The 26,185-nt window shown below is 44.5% G+C and overlaps 1 protein-coding gene across 1 annotated transcript in view; it reads right to left on the reverse strand.

The window, feature by feature from the left end:
* The window catches only part of cacna1ha (calcium channel, voltage-dependent, T type, alpha 1H subunit a), a 44,449-nt gene extending 26,262 nt beyond the window's left edge, over window positions 1-18,187 (reverse strand). The window contains exons 1-10 of the mRNA XM_062408112.1: window positions 18,081-18,187; window positions 16,923-17,056; window positions 16,582-16,679; window positions 12,255-12,414; window positions 10,065-10,347; window positions 6,652-6,744; window positions 5,408-5,646; window positions 4,285-4,826; window positions 1,063-1,229; window positions 399-593 (exon numbers count right to left, since the gene is read on the reverse strand). Coding sequence (XP_062264096.1) covers window positions 399-593; window positions 1,063-1,229; window positions 4,285-4,826; window positions 5,408-5,646; window positions 6,652-6,744; window positions 10,065-10,347; window positions 12,255-12,414; window positions 16,582-16,679; window positions 16,923-17,056; window positions 18,081-18,173 — 2,004 coding nt within the window. The 5' untranslated portion in view covers window positions 18,174-18,187. The remainder of the gene's footprint in view (window positions 1-398; window positions 594-1,062; window positions 1,230-4,284; window positions 4,827-5,407; window positions 5,647-6,651; window positions 6,745-10,064; window positions 10,348-12,254; window positions 12,415-16,581; window positions 16,680-16,922; window positions 17,057-18,080) is intronic.
* Window positions 18,188-26,185: the final 7,998 nt, after the last annotated feature.

Genomic DNA, 26,185 nt, shown 5'->3' on the forward strand with positions numbered 1-26,185 from the left:
CCTTATTATTATTATTGCTTCCCACATGTTGGCCACACGGGAAAAAACTTGAAACACAAACCTGGAGAGTGTGTGTCAGTGTCTCGATGGCTATTTGTGTGCAAGTGTGTGAGAAACAGAGAGAGAGTTACTCCTCCCTTTCCTCCCCCTGTGTTCCCTTCTTCCCTTATGTCTCCTCCTCCGCCTCCTCCCCCCTCTATATCCTCATTTCCTCTCATTTAAATTCTCTACCAGCGAAATGCCATTTTTAACCCACAATTACACATGTACCGGTTGTACTGGTTGGACAGAGTTCCCAGAATAGATAAACAGAGACAAACATTCCTGTCTTCTGGTTTGGAACCACTGATCTAATCTGTCTGCGGCTCTTACCCAGGCCCGTGCAGCCGGTGTCTTACCTGCTCGTGGTACTCTATCCCCATGCTGAGGGTGTTGACGAGGATGGCGATCATGATCCCCCGATTGAAGTATTTACTCTCCACGATCCTCTTCAGTTTCTCCCTGAAGTTCACCCAGGCCCGGACCGCTCCGTTCTTGTACTCCACCACCCCCCGCCGTCTGCTGCGACCTCTGCCACCTCTCAGGTCTCCACCCTGGAGGAGAGACGGATGAGTCACTTAGACAGAGGCTTGATTTTGTTGTTAAAATAACCATTGATTATATGGCTGTTGTTATAGACAATATTTAAAATAATCACAATAAGCTGAAGTTGCAGTTCTCATCCATAGCTCATGATTTGAAGATTTTGGAGATATTTAATAGAATTATGTATTTTTTCTTGAGTTACAGCCAAAAATATGTTTTGATATTTTACAGCGACCTCTACTTTTGTTTGACAACTAAATTCCAATCAACTCATCCTTGAGTCCGAGTAAACGCTTGTTTGAATTCGTTAAATTGGAAAAAACTACCTCTCACCATTCCTGAAATATCGCTTTCACAAAAGTGGGACAGATGGACAGATGGACAACTCGTTATCTTATAACCGTCACCCTCATTAATAGCATTTCACCACTTTCACAAGTTTTCTTATCGGTGTTAACATCATCATTCGGTTCTGACCTGGGGGAAGTCGTGCAGTCCGTCCGCCTCTCCTCTTCCTCCCTCCAGGTCTCCCAGCTCCAGCTCTAAGGTCTCCAGGCTGCGGGCACACAACGGGCAGCTGAGCAGCTCCAGGAGCAGAGGGCTGGGCACCACGCCCGCCAGCTGGTACAACAGCCTCTGGCGACCTGAGTGAGGGAAACGGGGGCGGGGGGGGAGGGGGGGGGGTGGTCAGATGTCACAGATCCTTCCAAGCACTCGTGAGCAGGACAAACACGTCCAACCAGTATCCAAACTGCAGCCACTTACACCGATTAGCCACAAATGTAATCTGGTTTCCTGTTTTAATGATGCGGTTGATGTTTGTATCTTAATCCACCGACATACAGTGTGTGGCTTATATTTTATATCAAATGTGGTGGATTGATGAATGTAAACCAATTGTACAAAACACAAATAATGAGTAAACTGGTAAGCTGCTTTATTTCCTCCAAAAAAAGGAGATTATGTTTACGCCCTGGTTCATTTGTTGGTTGGTTTGATTCTCAGGAGGATTATACAAAACCTTCAGGACACAGATTTCCACAAAACTCAGTGTGAGGATGGAACAAGAAAGAAGCCATTAAAATTTTAGGTGGATCCAAGAATTCTTTTTCACTTTCTTCAACCCCTTTCTGAAGGAATAATAAATGGCTCTTGATAAATAAAAGAAAGCTGGCACATGTAGTTTGTATAATTTGATGCAGCTTCACTGAATTTAAGGGGACTGTTATTATTATGATTCATTCTGAGTGCACCTCTAGTTGCTGCTGTATTGCTACGTGTCCTTTATTTGATCCGACATCCTTTTAGAAAACATGTACAACTGCTGATAAAAATGTTATTTCACCATTTTCATTTCAGCCCTGGCTGCACGTAGCCTTAACATCTCCAACTACAAAACAGGACAACTTGTAATGCACGACGCCGAATCGGAGCATCAAGGCCGGAATCACTGCAAAGCACAAGCTCCTGCTTATTAGGCTCATTGCTGTGAGTGCACGAGGACTGAGGGAAACACACATTTAAAACACGTTGCTATTTTAAAGATCACAGCACGATGGATCCAGAAAGAGAAATGTGCAGACAGGAGACATGCAGGTGCAGGGATGATGCTGGGATGGTGCTACATGTATCAGAAGGGATGTCCTAACTCAGTTGAGAGCCCAAAGCAGCTTCTGCAGTGAGAGCTCGCCCACACCACCCGATCCCCGGATGCTCCTCTCACCCTCTGTTCTCTCACTACATCCTCTTAAAATCAGCACAGAGGAACCGCCAAGCACAGCGGAAAACCCACAGAGACAGAAACTAGACTTCTGGTAACATCAGCTTCAAACACGGTCTTTTAAAAGACAATTGTTGTCATTTGTAATTTATTGAATTAATCTCCATGTCAGTGGGAGCATTTCGACTCGGGACAGGTTGTTTGTATCTTCAAGAGGTTTTTTAATTCAACTCAACGCCACATTATGTTTTAACACGTGTTAGATTCGATTTTATTGGAGCTTTGGACCAATCTCCCTGTGAGAAACTTCTGACAAACTTTTACATCTCTTAAAGGCACAGTTTCATAGGTTTGCTCTCCATAGGGTTTAGATCTTAACAACTAACTTATATCATTTCACATGTGCAATATAATATATATCTAAATTCTATAGTTCTATTGTTTCTTATAAAGCACCCAATCACTGTGTTTCAAAAAGAGCTAAAAATAAATAAAATGTACAATTTATTATAAAACAATTTATATTAGTTATGCTACAATTTAGATTTGATAAAGTGCGTCACTGTTCTTCAAGTCCAAAGCCAAAGATAATATAGAACTGTTCAATCTTCCAAAGTCATTGGAAGCAGTGGGGGAGTTGAGGCAGAATGTGTTGCACTCTCTCTCTCTCTCTGAGGATTCATATTGACTGCATCCCGGTCAGAGGTGCATCGACTGTTTGAACACGTTCCACACTCTTTCTTTTTCTTGGCGCTCTTCCTCACCTCTGTCTTTTCCGTATTTATCACACTTCACACACCGACTCCTCACTCCAGCACGGAACTAATTCATGTGCACTTAATTATGTTCGGAGTGTCGGGAGCCAGCTGTGTGTGAATGAGTGTGTAGCGCAGCATTGTTGGCAACAGCCAGATTTCCAAGACTTGCTTAAAGGTCTAGATGTCGTAGAAATAGAGTGAAATTAACAAAACGCTTGATTCATAGAGGAAACACAGATCTACGACCTTGTGATGTCACAAGGACACAGTCTCCGCCCTCAGCAAGACTCCGCCCTCAGCCAGACTCCCAACATGCATGGTCATTCTGTCACTCAGACATAAAGTGACAAGACCGAGAAAACTCAATGAAGTCCTGACACTTTTATTGGCACTTTTCCTGACATATATATTGACTCAGGTCAGGAAGCCAATATGTCCCCCCCCCCTCTTCTCAAGGACAACAGTATGAGAGACCACAGGAGACGAGACCACGTCACCGTCACTGTCCACATACTTTCATGTATCCTTTATGCTAGCATGGTTGTAAAGCAGTACAACCAGTACAATAACTACATTGTACATAAATAAATCTAAACAAAATACCAGCAAAGTGTCTGACATGGAACCTTTGAGACCAAACAGTTTCTCCTGCTCACAATAAACCCAGATTCATGTCATGTTCTCTGTCCCTTTTCTCTCTTCTTCTTCTCCCTCTGCTCTTTCTCTGAATAGATGTGATTTATTTCTCTCTCTACCTCGGCCTCCCTCTGGAATCTGAGTCTTTCATACTTTGTGCGTCTCCTCTCAACTCCATCTGTTTCTTCTGTCGCCTTCCACATTGCTCCAAAATACCAGCGCACACCTGTGATTCTCTTTATTTTACTTTGCACCGGCTGATTTCTCCCAGTTGTCCCCTTCATCCCCCTCTCCAGATTAATAACTGTAACACTTGAGACATGGATTTCCTGTCAGTCCTCTGTAAGTGCCGCTTGAGACACACACACACACAGCCACAGGCTACCTCCGGTCAAACCGAGGAGGAGGACCGAGGAACCGGCAGATTTGAGAATGAAAAGGTGAGCGTGATAACAAAGAGGGAGCCCAGGGGAAACCATCTCGTACAGAATGTGAAGAGAAATAGAGGTCAGTGAAACCCGTGAGGAAAGAGTAGAGAACAAAAGAGCAAAAATCAGGATGTTTCAGAGAGTTTGAAACGCTTACTGTGTTGTCCCATGAGCTTGTAGAGCTTGTTCAGCGTCTCCGTGTGTTCAGACGCCGGGTGATTGGTCGGGTGCTGCTCTGGGCCCGGCCTGCACTGCTGGGAGTGAGGCGGCGGCGTCTTGCTGCTGTAGCTGCACACGAAAGACGGCAGGATGGTGGGATAGTTCATCCCGCCATTCAGCCGCCCCAGCAGAACCCCCATGCCGGGGCTGGCGACGGCCGGCCGGGCACCGCCACCGCTGCTGTTGTTTTCATTTGTACTTCCTCTCCGCACAGGAAGTGACTTCATCTCCAGCTCCTCCCCTCCTCCCTCTCTGTCCGTGTGCTCGGCGGTTCCCACGCTGATGGTGTGATGCCCACCGTTGCTGAGGCGACAGTGCTGGTGCTGATGGTGCTGCAGGAGGTTATGGATCGGCCTGAGCCACAAGGCGCTGTTGGGGCCCGATCCGCCGCACCCCCTGCTGGAACCGTGGCCGTGTCCGTTACCCCCGCCGTTACTGCCGCCACCGCTTCCATTAGGGTTCACCTTTTTACGCCGTTTACTGGTCAGAGGAAAAAGAGACAGGAATGTGAACAGAGAAGGTATTACTTCCAAGTCTGTGTTGTCTACTTCCATGTGTATGTTTTCTACTTACAGGTGTGTGTTTTTTTTTCCTCCAGTTGTGTGTTGTCTACTTCCAGGTGTATGTTTTTTAGTTCCAGTTGTGTGTTGACTACTTCCAGGTGTATGTTTTTTTACTTCCAGGTGTGGTTTTTTTTCTACTTCCAGGTGTATGTGTTTTTTACTTCCAGGTGTGTGTTGTCTTCATCCAGGTGTATGTTTTTTTACTTCTAGGTGTGTGTTTTTTACTTCCAGGTGTATGTTTTTTTAACTTCCAGATGTGTGTTGTCTACTTCCAGGTGTATGTTTTTTTAGTCCAGTTGTGTGTTGTCTACTTCCAGGTGTATGTTTTTTTAACTTCCAGATGTGTATTGTTTACTTCCAGGTGTGTGTTGTCTACTTCCAGGTGTGTGTTTTTTACTGTGCATAAAAACAACTAATGAACCACCAACTTGAGCAAACCATTACACAGACCTGCTATGTGCAGATTTTCCCAGTTGATATAAGAAGCTGGTCTCTAACCTGTGCCATCCGGAGTATATCCTCTGCAGCCTGCGTGAGAACTTGCGATACAGGTGGCTGATGTAGCGTAGCATCTCCTCGTAGCACGAGCCGGGCTCGCTGTAGCTGGCGAGCGTGGAGTCGTTGGACATGTAGCGTGCACGCTGTTCCCTCATCAGGGCGTTCTCCCTCTGCTTGGTCTCAGAGAACTGGGTGGCGATGACCACGAGGCACAAGTTGATCATGAAGAAAGAGCCCACCTGCGTGCGGAGGTAGAGAAAACGTTGAAGGGATCGAACTGAAGCTTTGTAGCAATACATGAGCAGTTGTGTTAAAAGACATTGTGTTGCTTGAGTCTAACAACACAGATGTTTAAAATGCAATAAGACATCAAGGAGGGATGAAGAACTTTTTTCTTTTGCTTTTATTTCCAAAATGAGAAACTTAAAAGATCCTCTGACAAGATGGCCTCAGCGGTGGGTTAGAAATATCTAATAAATCTGATGAAATGTCTGTTTAACATTTCATTAGCGTGTGTTATTAAAAGAGCAACAGGAAATTAGACAAGCTCCATCTTCTGAGAGAATAACTCCTCTGACATTATCATTTGTCTTCATCAGTCTCCTCCACTTTCTATATGAATCACTTTGTTTTGCTTTCCTTCAGCCTCTCTCTCTCTCTCTCTCTCTCTCTCTCTCTCTCTCTCTCTCTCTCTCTCTCCCAAAACATAGCCTAAGCTGGGATCTTTGAAAACCCACAACAGCGTCAGGAGAGTTAAATTATACTTGATAAGAAGCCGCCGGGCTTCAGCAGAGGGGAGGTCTGCTCCCAGCAAAGTTTACGGGTTAACTTTAAAAAAGGTTATCCCAGGTTTTCTCAGGCAGCACTGACATATACAAGTACACAAAAACAACTTTCAGGAGCAAGAAGTGTTTTTAGAAAATACTGCAAACTGTATAAAGAGGAGCCAGGAATAACTGTATCTGTATAACTGTCCTGAATTCAGAATGGCTTTGCTGTAATTAGTAGTTTTATTTTAGCCTTAAAAATAGTGTGGTATGTTAAACAAATTAAAACTTTAAACTATAATGATATTGGATGTTCTGAATTAATACTGATTACTAACTGGGCCATAGATTCTGAATCTAAGCAAAAGTTAAATAATATAATCATCTATTTCCCGTCTCTTTTAATTCCACCAACATAGCAAAATAAGACAGGGTTAACGAAACAAAAAGAAAAAATAAACTCAAGCTGGTACTTACAATAATGAGCAGTATAAAATATATAAAATTGTAGAAGGAGTGTGCGTCCATGACATAGTACATGATATCGACCCATCCTTCCAGTGTGATGACCTGGAGACAGAGACAAAAGGACACAGAGGGACCAGGAGGGAGACGCTGTTATTATAATGTACAGGAGCAGAAGAAAAACAATAAACCACACACACAAAATAATCAAAGTACACGGCATTCAGATGGAGGACATGTCCTATTCTGTATTTCAAAATGGTGCCCCTCCAGCCTCTATGTGTGAGTGCATGTGTGTGTGTATGTGTGTGCGTGCATGCGTGTGTGTTTACTGACGCAGCGCTTTCATGTGGCCACAATGCTAATGAGCGGCTAAGATGGTGAGGGGTGGCTCAGCTGAGCCAATAATACGCTCACACCTCAACATTTACACCTCAGCTAGCGCCACACATCGCAGCGCCAGAGCACACACAACAATGGCACGAGTACAAACACACATGCCAACGGACACAAGAATGTATACCTGTACGGATAGAGAGTCAAACGCACGCAAACACACAAACACACACCCACACACAACCTGGGACGACTAATCCCATCTCTTCTGGAAAGCTTCTCTTGCACCAGATTGACGAAAGAGCCAAGGATTCTCATTTGTGAGCGAAACCACATTTCAAAAACATAATCGCTGTGCGTTTTTTTAATTCCATGAAAACAAACAGCACACGAGCAGCCATCAAAACCACTCATGGTACAGAAATTAAATACAAAACATCGAGCCAGATCTGTGGGAGAGTCGGGGAGTTCTCACACTTCACACCCTCATTCATGGAATTAATCACAGATGCAATGAAAGTACAAATCGTCTTTAACGCCACAAGAAGAAAAGACTTTCATTAAAGACCATTTACTCCGGAGTAATGCGACTATAGAGTCCCTGTTTCTTGTGTTTGAAGGAAAAGAGGAGATTCTCAGTTGATTCTTTTCCATCCTGGTTCAGAGGTGGAGACCAGAACCTGAACAAATTAATCCGTGACCCCGAGGTCGACCTCTGCTCCTCACCCAACCTGAAGATGAGAGAACTGAGCGTTCAGCCTCGTAATACATGCTAATGTCATGCGTGTGGAGCCGAGAGAACGTGCTCCCGTGTGTCACTGGAGAATGACACATGGTGCTTGAATTCTCATGGACACTAATGAGTGTGTCTCAGGGTCGGTGGTCATTAACTAGACGGATGATGGAGACATTGCTCTGACCTCCCTTACCTCTCCTCCTATGTTTTTAATCATTGCTTTGCTCTTAGCTTAGATTTTTCTCTGTGAACTGGATCTAAAACCCAAACTAATTGACGATGATATAAATTATGTGAGTGTCCAGATGGGCCAGAAATATTATTGTTCTCACTACAGGAATTTTAGTCTGATTTCCCACATGCACACATTTAGGAACTCATCAACTAAAGCCCCATTATTGGAGCCAAATCAATCAGCAGCCATCTATTGCCAGGTTTTGCTTTTTTCTATATTTTTAACAGGCTCTCAACGAATCAGAGACAACTACCTATTCAGAGCACAGGAGGCGAGAAACAACACACAGCTTTGTGTGCACTACCCTGTGTCCCCTCTCTGGGTGTGTTTTCATATTTCTGTATAGTGTGACCTCACAACAGCTGCACTACTCCCAATGACAGGACAGCAGGTTGTGTAGTGTGAACTGCACAGTGAACCTATGACTTGGAGAGTGCTGCAGCCTGAACTTGTCTTAAGGAAGAAAATGTTTTAAACTTTTAAATTGTGTGTATTGCCCAACCCGGGTCGCGACCCAATTATCCCACCGGTTTGATCGTGGCTGATATGAAACGTGACATCACAACAGCTTGTTGAATGCTGCAGTCACGTAAGCTGAGGCCATGGGCTGAAATGTTTCTCAGAGCCTTGTGCTGAGATGTATAATTCATGTTCTTTATATTTACAGATGCGGGAGGAATAGAGCGGTAGACTGGGATAACAAGCCTAACACCTCATTTACTATTCAATAACACACTCTCTTTTCTCAATATACATCCACTCTCTCTCCCTCTGTATCTCCATCACTTTTATTTTCCTGTCTCATCTTTTACTCTGTTTTTCTATCTTTGCTTCCGTGAGAAAAAAATACTTGAAATTCTAGATAGTTTTCACAGAGGATAAACAATCACATCGTATTAGGGCCACGTTGAAGAAAAGAAAACTCTGAGATTATTAAAATCAAGTCGTGATATCACAAGATTAAAGTCGTAATATTGTCCTGGGTGGAACCCGGGGAACGTGTCATCAAGCAGTTAACAACAGGCTGTGATTAAGACGAGTATATTTCTACACAATGTGACTAGGGTTGTGTACTGTACACGGTGGTGTATTATTCAGTCAGGCTACATCGTAATATCAGTGTCCAGTTTGGAGTGTGACGCCAAGGAGGCTTAGCTTTGGGCTTTGTTATCTCTGTTGTCTCCTTGTGTATTTGTTTCGAACTATCTGGTCTTTCCTCCAGCTCCAGGGTCGTCACGTCTGCCACGGCGCTGCACAATTCTCCAGCACAAAGCCGGCTCATCTCCCCCGGCCTCTAGGTTTCTTCATTCCTCTGCCAGCCCGGGCTTCATCCTCCGCTCTGCTCTGCCAACTGACATTTCCTTTCCCCCTCGGTCTTTGTCAACTGGAATCCCTTTTCCTATTCGTCCTCATCCACTCGAGTGTCACAACAAACACTTTCTTGGTCATTGTCAACACAAGTGTGTGTTTTCTTGCATTCGGCTCCAACTGCCACAGTGTAACACCATGTGAACTAAACCATACAAACTTTATATTCATCTTTGAATTTGGATTTACCTCCTAAACAATGGACGTTACTCAAAATGAAAGTGTGTTTGTGGGAAGGACGAAAATAATCTAATCTAAAAAGCATCTGACACTGGGATTAAGTGTCTGTTTGTGTGTGTGTGTGTTCAGTGTTCATGGGGTGTGGAGTATTTTTCAGGTAAGGCTCTTTGAGAAAGACCTGTTGTGTTGTTTTTGTTACACACAGAGAAAGATCTAGCAGTAGGCCTTGGTCAAATCTATTAAAAAAAAGGTTGGAATTCATATCACAGCAGCTCAGACGGCGTCACCACAAAGACCGACACAGTCTCCAAGGGAGTCTAGATCAGCATGGGGGGGGGGGGGGGGGAGAATAAGAGAAAAATGTGTGTGGAGTGGTAATTGGGGGCACGATTCAAGGCCTCTGTGGGCCTGAGTGGAGGACATGTCTGACTTTGACCTTTCAATACATGTGAAGTGGACAATAACTGTCCAGGTTGGAAAAGCTTCGATATGACAGAATTAAAGTAAAATCGACAAAAGCTCCAAAGTTTTAGCTTCCACATCCAAAACTGTCACTTTCATCCCGCTCACCTGGAATATGGCTATCCAGGCGTAGCCGATGTTGTCGAAGTTCACCGATCCTTTGTGAGGGTTGAAGTTCCCGGGTCGACACACATTATAGTACCGGTTCCAGTTGATGCAGTCGTTTGAGCTCTGATGCGGCGCCTCCAGTGAGCACTCCATCTTTTCCTCGATGTAGGGCGGCAGGTCATGGCAGCGCAGCATGCCGTTCTCGCGCGGCGCCGAGCAGATGAACGGGCTCTCCTCGCCCTCCTCAGACATGTAGTAGGGATCCAGGGACTTGTTGAACATTCTGAATGGAAAAAGTAGAAACACACCACTGAAAGACATCACAGCAAATGAAACGTTAGTCATACATGCAGGATTGATCGGTGGGTACTTCATGAGGGTTTGAAATAACTAGAAACAAATCTTTTAAACTTGATGCTTACCAACTCCATTCCATTGATAAAATATATACATTTCACTTTTTAGTTCACAGTCTCATTTTGGCCACAACACCCTCATTCCCGTCAGACAAATCATATAATACCACCATAATACCACCAATATTTCAAATTCCAAGTACAAAGTACACATCAGTTCAAATACTCAGCGAACGAGGCATCCGTCAGTATCCATGGCGACAGCTAATATTTCCTACTTATGGAACAGAGTGGGTGAAAATGTTCCATTATCGTTCACCTGCTTATTTATTCTCCACCTCCTTTAAAGTGGAGAGCCCTCCACCACAGTGAGTGTTCCTTTCTGCAGAGTGAAGTGCGAGTGGGGAGGAACCAGTTGTTGGTTGTTGTTTTTTTAAGAGACACTTTTCCTGCTGCCTCATTCCTACAGCGTTCCATCCTTCTCCCCCCCCCCCCCCCCATTCCCCTGTATCCTCCTGGTCTGACTCTCTTTCTGTTTCCCTCCTGGATGCTGACTCTCCGGCTGCCTCTGCATCTATAGCGTACGAGCTGTTGACGTATTATCAATAAACGCTGACTTGATTGTCTGAGGCCTGGCCACACTGGCAGCACAGAGAGTAATGTTGTTAATCCCCAGGGCCCTGAAGGATTCTGTCGATTGGACCTCGTCGAAGTTATATATCACACTGGAAATATATGTGAGATGCTGGCTATTCAAAATAAAGAAAAGTCCTCGGAGGAGAAATATGAAGCTGCTGTTTCTCTTTTTCTCTGATCAGCGTTCAGCGACATTAACTCGGGGACAATTTGCACCGTTACATCAAAAGCAGAAAGGTCCAAGGTTTGCTTAATGATGTATTTCGGCTTAATGAGGTCGTGAACCTTGAAGATGTTTTTTTTTTTTCACATGACTAAACTGATGTCTGATTTTCCTTCTCTGTATTAGTGGTTATATACATGTTTATCCATTTATGCGTTTATCTTATTTGGGTGCTAGATTGAATAAAAAGGCAATAGATATGTTACTATCTGTATTCATAGTAATAAGAATCATTATTATGATAATAGCGTAAAGTTGGTTAAATCCATATTCAGGATTTGCTTTATACAATTTTATGATTAAAACTGACATCATTTGCTCAGAAGAGGGATCTAATTTCTTCATCTAAGAGTTTCAGAACTGGTGCATTGTACTGCTCCAATTTACAGGCACTTAAATGTCAAGTAACATTATCCTGAAACTACATCTCCACCCTCTCAGTGTAACTGACAGGTCACACTGAGCGCTGCACCTCGAGGGCTCCACTTGGATGAGTTGCAATTTCTGTATTTTAACTTAAGGCACCAGACGACTGTGAGTCTCTGTGACAACTCAGCACAGATGAAAGAGACAAGAGAACATCACAGAGAGAGAGAGAGAGAGAAAGAGAAGAAGAAACGGAGAGTAGAGGGCAGAGCAAAGAAAGAAAGTTCATGTTTGAATGAAGTGAGCTGAGCAAGTTGGAAGGTTTCATTTGTGCACGCTGGAGGCACCGCTGGTCACCACCTGGACAACTGCTAAGTCAAGCAGGGGTGGATGGTGGACTTGTTTTCTATTTGAGGGCAAATTAAAATTGTATGGCAACATCTAAGTGTTCCCCTGATGTAGTCTGTGTTTTCCAGTCATCTAAACTCAAGGAAAACCGTCTTGATTCTCATATTCCCCACAAACTCTTTCCTCCCACGTCTAAAATGCATAGAGAATTTCCTAGGGACCATCATTCCAGCCCCGAAGGAGAAGAGGAAGCCTCCTTACGTTTTGACATCCTCTCCCAGGAAGCAGCGGTTGCGCAGAAGCCCCGCCCACAGCTGGACTCCCACGATGCCGAAGATGAAAAAGACAAAGAAGCAGAGGAGGAGGACGTTTCCTAACATGGGCAGAGTGTCCAGCAGCAGCGTCACCAGGATCCGCATACCTTCATAGAGGGAGACACGGAATAGAGATGCGATCAGCGATTATTAATTAGACAAATTCTTCCGTCCCACATGCACAACACGCATGTGTGAAGTTCACATGTTTAATGCGTGTGGTCTTTTCCTAACCCTCTGATCGGTGCATGCCCTGACAACCTCTATCGATCTCAGGAGCTCGGAACCCACAACTTCCCTCCAACAGCCAATATAATTACAAGTGATGACAATACTGAAACTGACAGTTTGACATTATTTCCTCCTCTGGGATTTGAACTCGCAGCTTTCCTGTGGCCACGGTTATCTAACCACATGCGTTCAGCATCCATCTCCAGTTGTCAGATGTGTTCAGCGTCAGCAGAGTCAGGGATCCAGTCCCCGAGGGCGTCACAATGTGTTCTGTCCCCGTCCACATGTATCACAGGCTGGTGACATTGACCACGCCACACAAAGTAAAATCACTCTGTGGAAGCAGTGTCAGAGCTAATATGTAGAATTAAAAGAACGTTAATCATTTCTAAATGAACAACCTGGCACATGAATATGTTGAGATTACAATTACTGGGAGTGTTTGTACATTTTGTGTTGACATGTATCTTCTGATTGCAGAACCCTCTCTCTCTGCCTTTGGTTCACATATCTCTAGACATTTTCATCTTCTCTGTTTCACACTGTATATTGTTTAGGGCCCAAAGAAGCTCAGTGTAAAATTTAGTATCTTCTGGATATGCACTATGTTCAATATGAATGTGTGTAGCAGCGGCGGCTTGGACTCATCAACACAACTGACGTTGTCGATCAAGATAACAACTTTGAATAAACATGGAAAAGCTCTTTGTGCAGCAGCGGTGGTGGTGGCGGCTTCACGGTTCTGCACACTGAGCCACACAGCCCGTCTCTACCTGCCACTGACAGTGTTATTGAATATTATTAATAATTTAGAATAAAAAGAAAACAAGAGAAAAGGCTGAGAGGAACATTGTGACGAAGTGGAGACCTCCTCTTGGTCCTGAGAGTCCTGATGGTTTCACTCTGTGAAGCACGTACCCACTGGGAGAGAATGACTCATCAGTACTTAGTGTGTCTCCATGTGTCCTCATTAGCCACAAAGATTGTGTCGGGGACATTTCTTCTGCACGCTGGCAAAGCAGGAAATCTCCAGGGATGGACTTTTTGTTTTTTGCTTTACGATTATAAAATAAAGAAGAAAGCTCTTAATCCATCCCTCGTTCATCAATCCACTCGTCCTCCCTTACTGAGTCACTGTTCCCAGCTCACACTGCGGATCGCTCAGGCTGAGAGATGTGACAGCCGAGCAGGTAAGTGTCAATCCATCACGACGGAGCTCTGATGAGATGCAGTCGTGGACTCGAGGTGGAGCAGGAACCAGGAAATCATTGTCAGACGCAGGCAGTGTGTTCATAAAGGTAGAGGGATTCTCTGATCGCCAGTATCTCTCACATGTTCTGTTCGTCTTAATGAGATGGTTTAATTATTTGCCTTTTTTATTTCTGCCAACTGGCAATTTCCTGTTTCTCACAAGTTAAAGGATACGCTGCACATTCCTCACATGAACACATACACATGCAAAGCGTGTTAATATCACATACGCCAGGTTCAGCAATTCATTGAATTTCCCTGCATTGATACAATAGAGAAGGGGTTCAAGGACCCGAATCAAATTTAATCCCAAAGCAACAATTCACACTGTCGAGTTCAGTTTAATCGAACTAATGCGATTGAATGGCACATGAGTTGCAGACTCCACGGCAGCAAGTGAAATGTAGAAAGGGAGATCTCCCACTGGAGTCAGTGACGGTTACATGATGATGATTTACCTTCATATATATGAGATGGTTTCCTCTGTCCTGTGACATGATGTAGAACGGAGCAGGGTAATGGACTTAGAGTGGAAGTTCATCATCATTAAAACATCTCCTCAGATTAGATATTGGAAAAAATATAGTTGTGTCTCAATTCAGGGGACTCTTCCTTCGGCTGTCGACAGCAGACACGCCTTTCATCCCAAAGCAACAAAGACTCCAACAGGTGGATCCAACCTTTTAGTTTTAAGCTTCAGACACTTACGCTTCTAAAAAGTGTGAGGCTTCAACTCCACAGAACAGCTAATGATATATATGTTAAAAACCAAGGGACATTAAAAATGTTGCATTAGAGCGGGAGAGTACAACAAATGACAACATATGTGGTGGGACAGAAAAGTGTGTGTCAGTTGGCGGCCATTCGGCAGAACCCCCCCCCCCCCCACTCCTGCAAGACACAGCCTTCCTTCTGAACCTGAAATAAACACAGAGTGCTGCTCTGAGTATCCAGGCTACAGCAGAAAAACACATTTAACATCTGTCTCACAAATATTTCCCATCCACTTAGGCACAAAGACAAACAGACAGCGCGGAGTGATAGCAGGATGGCTCGGGACAAACAGAGATGCTAAGTGGGGGGGAGGGGGGGACTGTAAAATGGCTATTAGACTGGCGATTAGTCTGGCGGGCGTGCAACCTCAAACACTCAATCCCTCATCACTATTTCTATGGAGAACAGAAAGCAGAGGAAGAGGAAGAGGGAGGGGACAATGGAGGAGGCGAGCCAGTAGCTGTTTGTGTACTCAGTATTGGAGTGTGAGAGCTGTGGGGTGTGTTTGTGCTTGTCTGTGTGTACGCTGACCTCGAGTTCCCAGCCCCAGGTAACACCTCCCGTTGTCATCCTCATTGCAATTCTCCCCCCCCCCCCCCCCCCCCCCGCCTCCCTGTGTCACAGCCTTCAGGGAGCAACTGAAAACTTGTTACAGTTGTCTTTAAGTTGTTCTTCACCTTGTACAGGGCCGTACCGGCTGTTTCCCAGGGCTGCACTATGGTAAGTGTTAATTCTCTTTTGTGCTCACAGAGATATAACGTTTGAGTGTGTGTTTGTGTGTGTGTCTGTGTGAGACACTTTTTGTGGTGATGGCTTGAGAGAAACAGACAACCTGTCATGCTTTATGATCCCTTTGGGTTATCTGCAGCGCCCAAAGCAGCAACGACCCACAGACACACACACACATACACACACACACACACATACACACACACAAACACACACACAGAGCCACAGCTACAGCCAGACATTGATGACCCTGCCAACATATACCAGGTCATTGTAGTAAAAATACCTCCAATGCATTCTCCAATGAGGTACAACAAGATACTTTACAAACATTTAAATCTCATAATGCCCATCATGTTGACATCAGTGGAAATCTGTGCAAAAAATGACTATATCTCTACTGGCAGAGTCTGAAAACCAGCTAGGCTGCTTGCCTAACATATGCTGGTTAATAATCTTTACACGTTGTTATGACACCATTGTCTGGCGACCCTCTTTAGCTGTAGATTCATGTCCACTTCTGTCACAGAGCTTTTAGTAAAATGACAAACTATGTGCAAGTTCCCACTGTGTCTCACTGGCACGACACGACCTGGGGACAGGAGATTAAAGCCAACGTCGGTCAAGTCAAAGTTAAGTGGCGAGAATACACAAAGCAGAATGAGTTCAACACACAAGATTTCACAATGCAAAATTGTGCAAATAATTTACACGTGCCTTTTTGTGTGGGATTCTGATGAACAAGGCTTTTAATCCCCAGTTACGATAAGATAGCAATGAGTAATTAAGTATTTTATGTGCACCAGAACAATGTTAATAGTTTACAAAAGAAAGTAAAATAAAACAATGCTCCACACTTAATTGTTAGCATTCCATTTTCCACAATCTTTGTCACATAACTCAATAATTCCCTGATCTTCCATGGTGTGTCCACAGACCAGTGTAGAGACACTCTGTTATGCTGGGCTGCTTCTGAAGATCTTGATATTTGATCCCCTTGTACAGATGAGGAAGAGCAGCTCTGGATGTCACCAGGGATCGTGATCTTTCTGCTCGGGTACAGCTGAAGATGCTGCAGCTCTGGATCACTGACGCTCCAGAGCTGCTCGCCCTCATCAGGAGAAGACGAGTCAAACTTCAAACCCTCATTTAATCGTTAGAATAAAAACATTTGAGGATCACAAACCAACAAAACAGAAATGATCTCAGGAAAATAGAGTGTGTTTGCAGCTGCTCGTCACTGATCAGGTGGCATTAAGAGAATCAAATACTGCAGGATATGGACTTACTTGGAACTCTGTTGATCGCCCGCAGTGGCCTGAGCACCCGGACGGTACGGATGGCTGACAGACTGGCGTTGTGACCATCCAGAGAGTACTCCAGCACCCTGAAGTCAGAGGAAGTCAGAGATCTTATTATTCACACACACACACACGTGTAGTGTACTCCTGCATGTATGTGTGTGTGTGTGTGCACGTGTGATTTTTTGTCTGCTTCTGTTTCATTCCTGTTCATCATCAGGGAAACAGGGAGAAAATGAAATGGTTTATTTATGCTAAGCAGACGGCTATTCTCTGGCTGCAGATGACTTGAGGGAGTGAGTCAACAAAGCGATGTGGGAGAAACGAACCCTGCCATGACAATGACGAAGTCAAGCTGGTTCCACTTGTCACCGAGGTAACAGTTGGGGCCGAAGATTCCCAGTGCCACCATCTTGATGACCATCTCCACGGCAAAGAAAGCGAAGATGCAGTCGTCCAACACCTGGTCACACGTGATGGGGAAAAACACACACAGTCAGGATTCATGTTCAATCAGAAGAAAGTTAACTTCCTGCCGACAGAGAATGTTCAGGTCGTGTTCTCGTTTCCTCATCGACGCAGTCACAGGAGGAAGGAAACTGTGCGAGTGCACGTGGAGGTTGTCTGAGAGCGTTCTTGTCTCCATTAGTTAGTTTCATCCCAGCAGGGAATAGCTCTGGTTATGGCTGTGTCTCCATTAATTAGACATCTACCACGGCAAAGAAGAACATCTGTATTTGAATATAATGAGCACGTGGACGTGATACTTTATTGTCTTATTTTTCTCTCAGTCAATTCACATGAAACTATAACTGAATGTAAAATTATTTAACTAATTATTAGTGCTTATTATAATCGGTGTACATATTTGTGCAGGACGCCGGAATTAGAAATGACTTGTTTAACACGTGTGAGAACACACAGGCTCAGAGGCTCTGGACTTTCTCCCGAGTTTCTCCTGCCAGCTCTGTAATAAAAACTCTGGACAATGTCTTGTAGGGTGTAAAATACACAGAATAGACACAGACGAAGATTTCAACTTAGAATTCGAGCAGACGTGTTGTAAACACTTCTCCGGCATGCTGTGCCACCCTGCGCCCCTGAACGCCTCAGAGATTTCAGTGTTGTAAACAGATCTGAACGGAGAATCTCCTGCTGCGCTCTGCATATGTAAAGGCAAACTCCAGAGACAGTCTGGACCCAACTGTGTGCAGACGTTCTCTGGAGTTCCCGTCTGACTCTCAACGATGAATAAGTCATAAAAATAAACATTTAAATGATCAAACCACATCTAAAAATCTGGCTATGGCCAATGTGGGAGCGTCATGAACTAGTCTAGGTATAATCTAAATAGAATTGGTCTATGTGAAGCAACTGGATACTGAAAGAGACATTTCTAGATCCTGTGTGTCCTGCTGCCTTACTGAGACCAAACCTATCCCACACTATGAGAGGTAAGAACATGTCCCGACGGAGGGGGCACTGACCTGGAGGATGCGGCACCACTCGGACTGGCAGAGGACGTCTTCACAGGGCTGGAACATCCCCAGGGTCACACAGTTGAGCAGGATCACCAGCATGGACACGTGCTCGAACCACGTGCACGAGGGAGTTAAGGTAGAAACGTACATGGATGGGATTTCAAACAAGCAACGACACAAGAGAAGAGGTTTACTTACTCAACCCAAAGGAGGCACAGCAAATAAGGAAAGCTTAATGTAAATTCTAAATGATTCTAAACTAGAATCAAAGTTTCCGACAAATAATGTGAGCAAACAAAAGCCACACACACACACACTTCGGATGTTGACAGGAAGTTTTGTTTCAGCCCTAATGTGCTTAATGGGTCAAGTAATGACCAAGTGGGCCCTGGCTGCTCCTCTGAATTACAGGCCTTTCACAAATAAACATTTTTTTAATGGATTTTAATGGCTCCATGTCTACTGAGTATCCTGCTGTAGTGTTTGCTAATACAGATTAATGACAGAAGTGCATCCTCGAGAAACGAGGCCGGAGTATCACAACGACGGATGGGGATTTGAAATCCTACATGTTTGTGGCCATTAGTTGAAAGACAGGAAAAGGGAAAGAGAAAGTATCGTCTTAAGTGTCAGATGAAGTCTGAACCTCATTTCCAAAGCATATAACAGCCCTTCTTTCTTATCCATTTTGACGACGTTTATTTTATTCTTTCCTTCCTTTAATTCAGTTTCTAACGTTTGGATGGAGTCCTGTACAATATTACACAATATTAATATCAGCAAATCCAAGAGAAAAGGAGAGGATGAGGGATAAGACGAACAACAGCAGGAATGAAAAAACGTCTCCTCGACTAAAAAGGAACTGATGCTGCTTTTTCTGTTTCACTTTGGCTTCCATCCCTGAGACACACACAGACACACACTCACACACACACACGGTACTGAAGTCTCCAGAGGAGAGCAGTGTTCTAATTAGAAAGGGAGGTAAAGCAGAAAACAAATGGTGACCAATGACTTCTACATTATTCATGCAGGGAGACATACATATAGACTCACAACACCAACACACAATAAGCATATTACATTCAGTTGCATTCACACACACACACAATTGGAAATTACTCCTGTGATCAGGAGGCCAGCAGAGAAGTTTGCATCAGCGGAATAATTTGAACTAAAACTTTTTTTTCCTGAAACCGACTGTGACCGACTCCAGCTTGAATTCACCTGGAGGCAACAACGGCAGATTTTCACGAGTGCTGATTTCTGATGGATCCGTTCAACAGGACTGATGTAAGTGGACTACATCCAGTTTACCACATCCCCTTTGTCCTAGCCCCCATTTTCAGAAACAATAATCCACGGCAGCCTCTGCTCTTCTCCCTCCAACACATCATTTGTATGCGGCGGCAGACCTCACAGAGGATTTTCTGAGCCCTGGCTGCCACGACTCACCGATGTCAAACCGGCTAATTAACCAAAGGGGACAAATGTGCAATGGACTCAAATGCCACATGTTTTTAATTCTCCCCACTGACAAAGGATTTCCTGTGTGCTCTGCGAGGGAATTTAGCTCAACGGAAATATGAGATATCTGGATCAATTAAGGCGTAACTGTATATTTATAAACTGATATTGTCAATCCAGGGCTGCATCACTCATCCAAGCACAGAACTAACACTGAATCTCACATACTTGCACAAATTATTGGACATTTGCCTCCCGTTTCTCACAATCAGATGAGATGGTATCATGTATTGAGAGGAAACTGGGCTGCCTCTTGGGGAACACACATTATCTCAGACAGTGCACCAAGCTCCCATTGCACTGGTATGATACAGCTAAGTAATTATACTGTGGGAGGCAGAAAGAATGCAAACCCCGCGGATTGTCCTCTGGAGACACAGAAACCAGGGGCATCTTTGTAAATGCGGTTCAGAAGATGTGTTCACACAGGGAGATATTAGGGCTGTTGTTTGTTTTCTACCTATCCAGTCGACAAATGCGCTAGAGGTGTATTCAGCAGCTGCATCTGTGTAAAACATGTATTACGATGCCCTCAGGGGAGTAAGCAATAGAACACTGTGTTAAGTTATAATACCTTGTTGTGAGTATTAATACAAAGACAAACACACATTTTAAATCACAAGGAAAATGCCTTGAGCCAGTGTGTCGCTGTACATGCTTCTAACAGACACACACACACACACACACACACACAAGCGCTCTAAGGTCGACCCTTCCTTCACAGATGAAAGATGCAGTAATCTGCAGCAGCATTAAAACGAGAGATTTGAATATTCAGAGGATCTTTCTCTCTTGTTGCTTCCTGTGTCCCTGCTTTCTCTAATTCCTCTTTAATCTCCACAGTCGACACCTCCTGAGCCCCCTTCTGTCTTCAGCACACCCACACACACGCGCACAACCACACACACACACACACACACGAATGTAGGCATGCAAACACACAAGTGTTTATGTCTAAGTCCCAGAAGTCAATCCAGGCTTTCTCTGCAAATGGAGCTCAGTGTACACACAGTGATTCTCAGTTAACAGAAAACGATCCCCTATGTTTGGCTTCTTCCTCACGCACACGCATACACACACACATACACACACGCACAGACACACAAGCACAAATGGTGAGGTAATGCTGCTATAGGCAAGATCAAGTGCACAGTGGTCTGTTTCCTCCCCCCCGCAGTGACAAATCCTGGCCTGCCCAGAACGCTCCTGGTCTCACTCTGTTAAGGTCAATTTATGCCTCAGCACTTTAAGCAATCAAACTAGGCCTGTGTCGTGTCACACTGGTTTTCATAAGTCCAGCATTGGGAGTTTAATATGAACATTTATCACCAAATTTAATAATAGAAACCCCCAAAATCTCCTTCCACAGTAAAGGTTTAATACTGTGTTGACTCTGTACCAATAAGTCGTGATATAAAAAAACAGGGTGTGGTCCAGCGTGTTCTTCAACATGACCTTGGTCTTTGCCTTCATTCTAGTTGGTAAATACAGATCTAGAAACACAACAAAACATCATTGTGGTGACTCCTTAGAAACAAAACAATTTCCTATGACAGTCACTATATAGTTATCTATTCATCTCCTGGAAAAACCTTAATTGTGAAGCAGTTGCTGGAAGTTCAGACGGATTTTTCACCGATTTCAGCGAGTGGCTGCAGAATCGACACAACGGGAGTTAGACACTTCATCTGTAATTCCTCTCTTGCTAAAATTAAACCACCAGGGGGGTTGAAATTACTTTTTACAGCCTTGTTCAATGGTTCCCACTGTCTCTTACCTCCTCCAGTAAAACCACAGTAATCTTTAGTTGGCACCATATCCCATGCTGTACTGGTCTATGCACCAACTATAAACTATATGCTGCTGTACGTTGAAAAGACAGATATGAAGCTTCTAGTACATCCATGTATTCCTGTATAGTGCTTAATGAATGGCTCTATGTTTATCTTCATCATCGGTTGTGTGAATACGGAACAACACAAGGTAAACAACACTCAAACACTATAATGCATTTTTTGAGAGCCTGTGAAATTTGTACCACACTCTGTCATAGCAAAGTCTCGCACCTACAGCGAATGTGATAACACTTACACACAGAGGCACTAAGTGAACATACACACAATTACTAATGCATCCTGCTTGTACACACGTGTGTACTCAGGGAGCAGGAGAGTTCACAGTTTGTGTTTTTTTTCCCACAATCGAACATGAAAGAAACAGCAGCACTGCACGTTTACATGATGAAGAGAGCATTGTGTTCTCTCTCTCTCACACACACACACACACACACACATGCACATATATACTTAGACACACATGGCCTGCTGATGTAAGACAACAATTCCCCTACACAACCCATTAGGCGCACACGGATGCACACAAGCATGAATACACTGGAGAGATCCCGCGGCACACACAGAGAATCAAGCCCACTCCAGATGAGCTGTCGAAGAGGTGGCTGCAGAGAGCACAGAGGGGGGGCAGGAGGGTGAAGTAAACAGCGGAAAGGAGCAAGGATTACTCAGTGCAAACTAACTCACTTAAGACTGCATTGGCCCTTTGTGTCCCTCCTTCCTCCCTCTTTCCTTCATCCCTCCTCCTCTGTCCTGCCTGTGAGGAGTCTCCATCGGTCCATGTGTGTTAAAGAGGAGCTGGAGTCCCACAAGCAGAACTTATCCGTCTATCTGCTGCTCGGCTTTGCTCTCTCCGCTCTGCCATAAGCCACGAACTTAGCTCGACTCGTCTGATTACAGATCTCAAACTTCCCTTCGCTTCAGCGCCTTGTTTTCTTTCTCCTTTCTGACCGCGTGCTCACACAGGTTGGATTTACTCAAAGCACTCGGCCTGCACGTTGCAGTGTTTCCATCTATTCCTTCACTCTGTCCCGACCCACCATCTTTCTCCAGGAAATCTCACATTTAAAACAAATTGGTCACGATCTACGGAGCCCGGGGGTTCCCGCCTGAAGCTCTCACTGGCTGTCACTCTCTCGCCTCGGATGAAATTTCTCATCCGAGCACATAAAATAAAAAACATGTCTGTTTGGCCTTGTTTGCCTCATTCCGCTGAATGTGGACCGAGAGGAAATTAGTGTGGGAGGTTCTGGTCGGTGACCGGTTGGCGCACTCAGGGGAAATCTGTGCATCCATTCACACAAATGTAGAGATAGTGAGGAAGAAGCAAGGGAATTCTTAAAGTGCTCTGGGGGTAATGAAGCTTTTTCACTCCCCCCTCAACACCCTTCTCATCCCTTCCTTATCCCACTTTTCCTTGACTCTCACCTTCACCCTTTCCCTCTCTCCTTCCCTCCTCAGTCTCTCCTCTTAGCCTTTCCCCTCTGTCTCCTTATATCAGCACCCCCGCCCCCCGCCCGTGCACTTCCTTCCACCCTCTTCTCGCAATCCATTTCTCTGCAGACACATCCTCGTTTTTCATGCCCCAGTCCATCCCTCTTTCATTAGAGGAGAGCAAACTCAATCCCATCAGATGTAATAACCTAATCAGATTCTCTAAGCAGCGTGTTCGCCGGGGGGGGGGGGGGAGTGTACGTATTTGTGTTGCTTGTTACGATGAGCAGAACACTTTGGGCTGCCGCGTCTTTTGTGCGCTCCGATCTGCTTTGTATAATATTACTTTGCACCAGCTGGTTTAGTGAAGCCGGACTGACAACGGGAGACATTCTCTCAAATACTGCACAGAAGTCATGAGTAGGGGTGGTTGGTGGGAAGGTGGAATTTAGCTGTTTGTAGCACAGGGTTTAAAACAGCAGAGACCAGGGTTCATGCCCAGCTTGTTAGCTTTAGGCAACTTAGACGCTTGGTTAAGTTTGTGGAAAGACTGGGATTTGTTTACTTTATGTACTAGAATGGTAACAATTCAGAAACCAAGACCAATAGCACAACATCCATAATCTTGTCCTGCGATACCCCGACCTGCTGCAGGCTCCTCTCGATAGGAAGCAGGAGGGAATCTCAGTCCTAAGCTAAACATGTGATGATCTTGTGATCGTCATGTTCAGTTCACATCTGTGTGGAACATGTTCACCCACTTAAAGAAGGAAACACATTATCAGAGGCCTTTAGGCTGATGGTGTATTCTTATCAGTGACTCACAACTGAGGCGTAAGTAATGTGCAGTATACAAAGCGGTGGAGTTGAATTAAGTGAGCAGAGAAAACAGGTGTTTCTACATCTCACTATGACTCACCATTGAGATCCATATGTATTTTTACATGCATTTATAGAAGGATGTGTTCAAGATTCATTGACAGACAGAGTTCAATAGAATGGTTGTGTCCTTCAAAACAACATTGCTAAAGCAGAGTGGTTATGTGTGACTGTTACTTTTAAGGAATAAAATGAGGCTCAATTTGGTTTAAAGCTGCCAAACTCGTGGATAAATTACTTATTATACCATCAGTGTATATTTACTTTACTGTCCTACATGTAAAGTTTATCTATATTTGTGCAACACTCTAATAAACCTCACACAGTGGAGGGATCCCTCCCCCATAACAGAGACGTGAGATAACTACCATCACAGTAAAAAATTCAATCACATTACATTACATGTCATTTAGCTGAGGCTTTTATCCAAAGTGAATTCCTCTTAATGCATTCAATTTATATGGGGGTCGGGGGGGCATTCAGGGTTCATCGTCTGGCCCAAGGACATTCAGCATGGGATGGGATTTGAGCCGCTGACCTTCTGGTTGGAGGACGGCCACTCTATTAAGATATGATCTCATATAACATAAATATATTTTTTATATCGTTATCTGCCAATAACTCAAATGTTGTTTGTATTTGTCGTGTCAGCCACTGAAGGACTTGCAGACACTGATAAAACACTTTTCTCTGATTCGTTGGTGCAGAACCCTCAGAGGAGCTTGGACCAACCAGCAGCTCCGATGGTCCTGTTGGACTCAGAGCTTCTCCAGCTGCTGGCATCACCACACAGACCCTCACAGGCTGTTAGCTCCTCTATGCTTCACTCCTCCAGTCACTGTTAATGAGCTCTGTTCCCCCCTCAGCTGTCTTCTCCTCCTGTTCAACCACATATCACTCATCCCAAAACTTTTCTCCATGAATCACCGCTCGGACCAAAACCTGCTTCTTCCTTCCCCAGGTTGTGGTTTCTCCTGACCAGCCTCCTCTCGCTCCTCCGTCCTTCTCCATCTTCGCTTCTACTCCTCCTCCACGCCTCCTAGCGCCATGTCTCACTCTGTCCATGTGGCAGCACCTCCCATCCGGATTTCGAGTTGTGTTTGATTGGGATGATTGTTCATTTATTTCACCATCTGCCATTGAAAACAGATGCACCCCCACACACACACACACACACACTCTCTATCTCTCTCTCTCTACCATTACCTCAAAGATAAAAAAAGACGTCTCCCCTGCTGTGATCACTACTTTAAGGCTTTTGCCAACAGAGTGACTCGTTGCAGAGCTGCATATGTCTACTGCTTGAGTGTGTCTCTCTCTCTGTGTGTGTGTGTGTGTGTGTGTGTGTGTGTGTGTGTGTGTCTGTGTGAACTCCAGATCGGTTCATCTCATTGAAGTCCCTGAAGACGGCACGATTCAGAAACAGAATCTCATAAATCAGCGCTGTCCCTGTACTCGCTCCTCTCTCCCCGTTCTCCCTGTTCCAGCTTTCATCTCTCCATCCCTGCATCTCTCCATCCCGCCTCCTCCAACGCCCCCGAGAGGAGGCTGAGGCAGCGGTGACGCATTTACACCAGGATTCCCTCCGACTTCCTGTTGCAGTCTCTTTGCTGTGTGCTCTTTCATCTCCCACTTTTTTCCGCAGCCTTTTTAATCTTCCACGCTGATGGTGTTTTTTTGTTTTGTTTTTGTTCACGGTGAAATGTAGAACAAAAAAAAACACAATGGCAATACTTCTTTGTTTTCTCTGCTGTTCTGCGACGTGCAGATGGTGCACTGGACTGAAACTTTCCCGACATGTAACACACCTGAACTAAAGGCATCCCAAGGTGAGATTCTCTTTTACTGTGGCATCTGTCCCAGCATGTGCACATGTGTGTGTGTGTGTGTGTGTGTGTGTGTGTGTGTGTGTGTGTGTGTGTGTGTGTGTGTGTCATGGGGTGTAGAGGAGGAAAGAGGGAGATGAAAAAAAGAGAGAGAGATACAAAGAGCCTTAAATAGAGCAGCTGCATAAGGTGGAGCCTGGACTCAAACCTGTTCTTCCTCCAACGAACACAAACACACACACTGACACACACAATCACACACACACACGCCAAGCGGCCTGCCATGGTTCAAATGTTCAGCTCGACCTTGAGGTAGTGGCTCCTCTACATGTAATAGCACAGTATAGAGTTATGTGAAGTCAGTATAACCCTTTTAATAGCCCTGGATAACATGGGGGATGTTACACGTTTATCTTATCATAAATAAAGTTCCCTACACAAACACACACCACTTCCTCCAGTTTGAGTAACACTGCATAAAACATTCATGTCTAGGAGATGAATCAAAGCAGTTTATTATTCTACTACCATAAAGGAAGCAGGGAAGAGGATGAACTGTAAGAACAGCTTTAGTTTAAACTTTGGGCTCAAC

This window comes from Platichthys flesus, chromosome 16, assembly GCF_949316205.1.
Source record: "Platichthys flesus chromosome 16, fPlaFle2.1, whole genome shotgun sequence".
In the NCBI taxonomy this organism is placed as follows: domain Eukaryota; kingdom Metazoa; phylum Chordata; class Actinopteri; order Pleuronectiformes; family Pleuronectidae; genus Platichthys; species Platichthys flesus.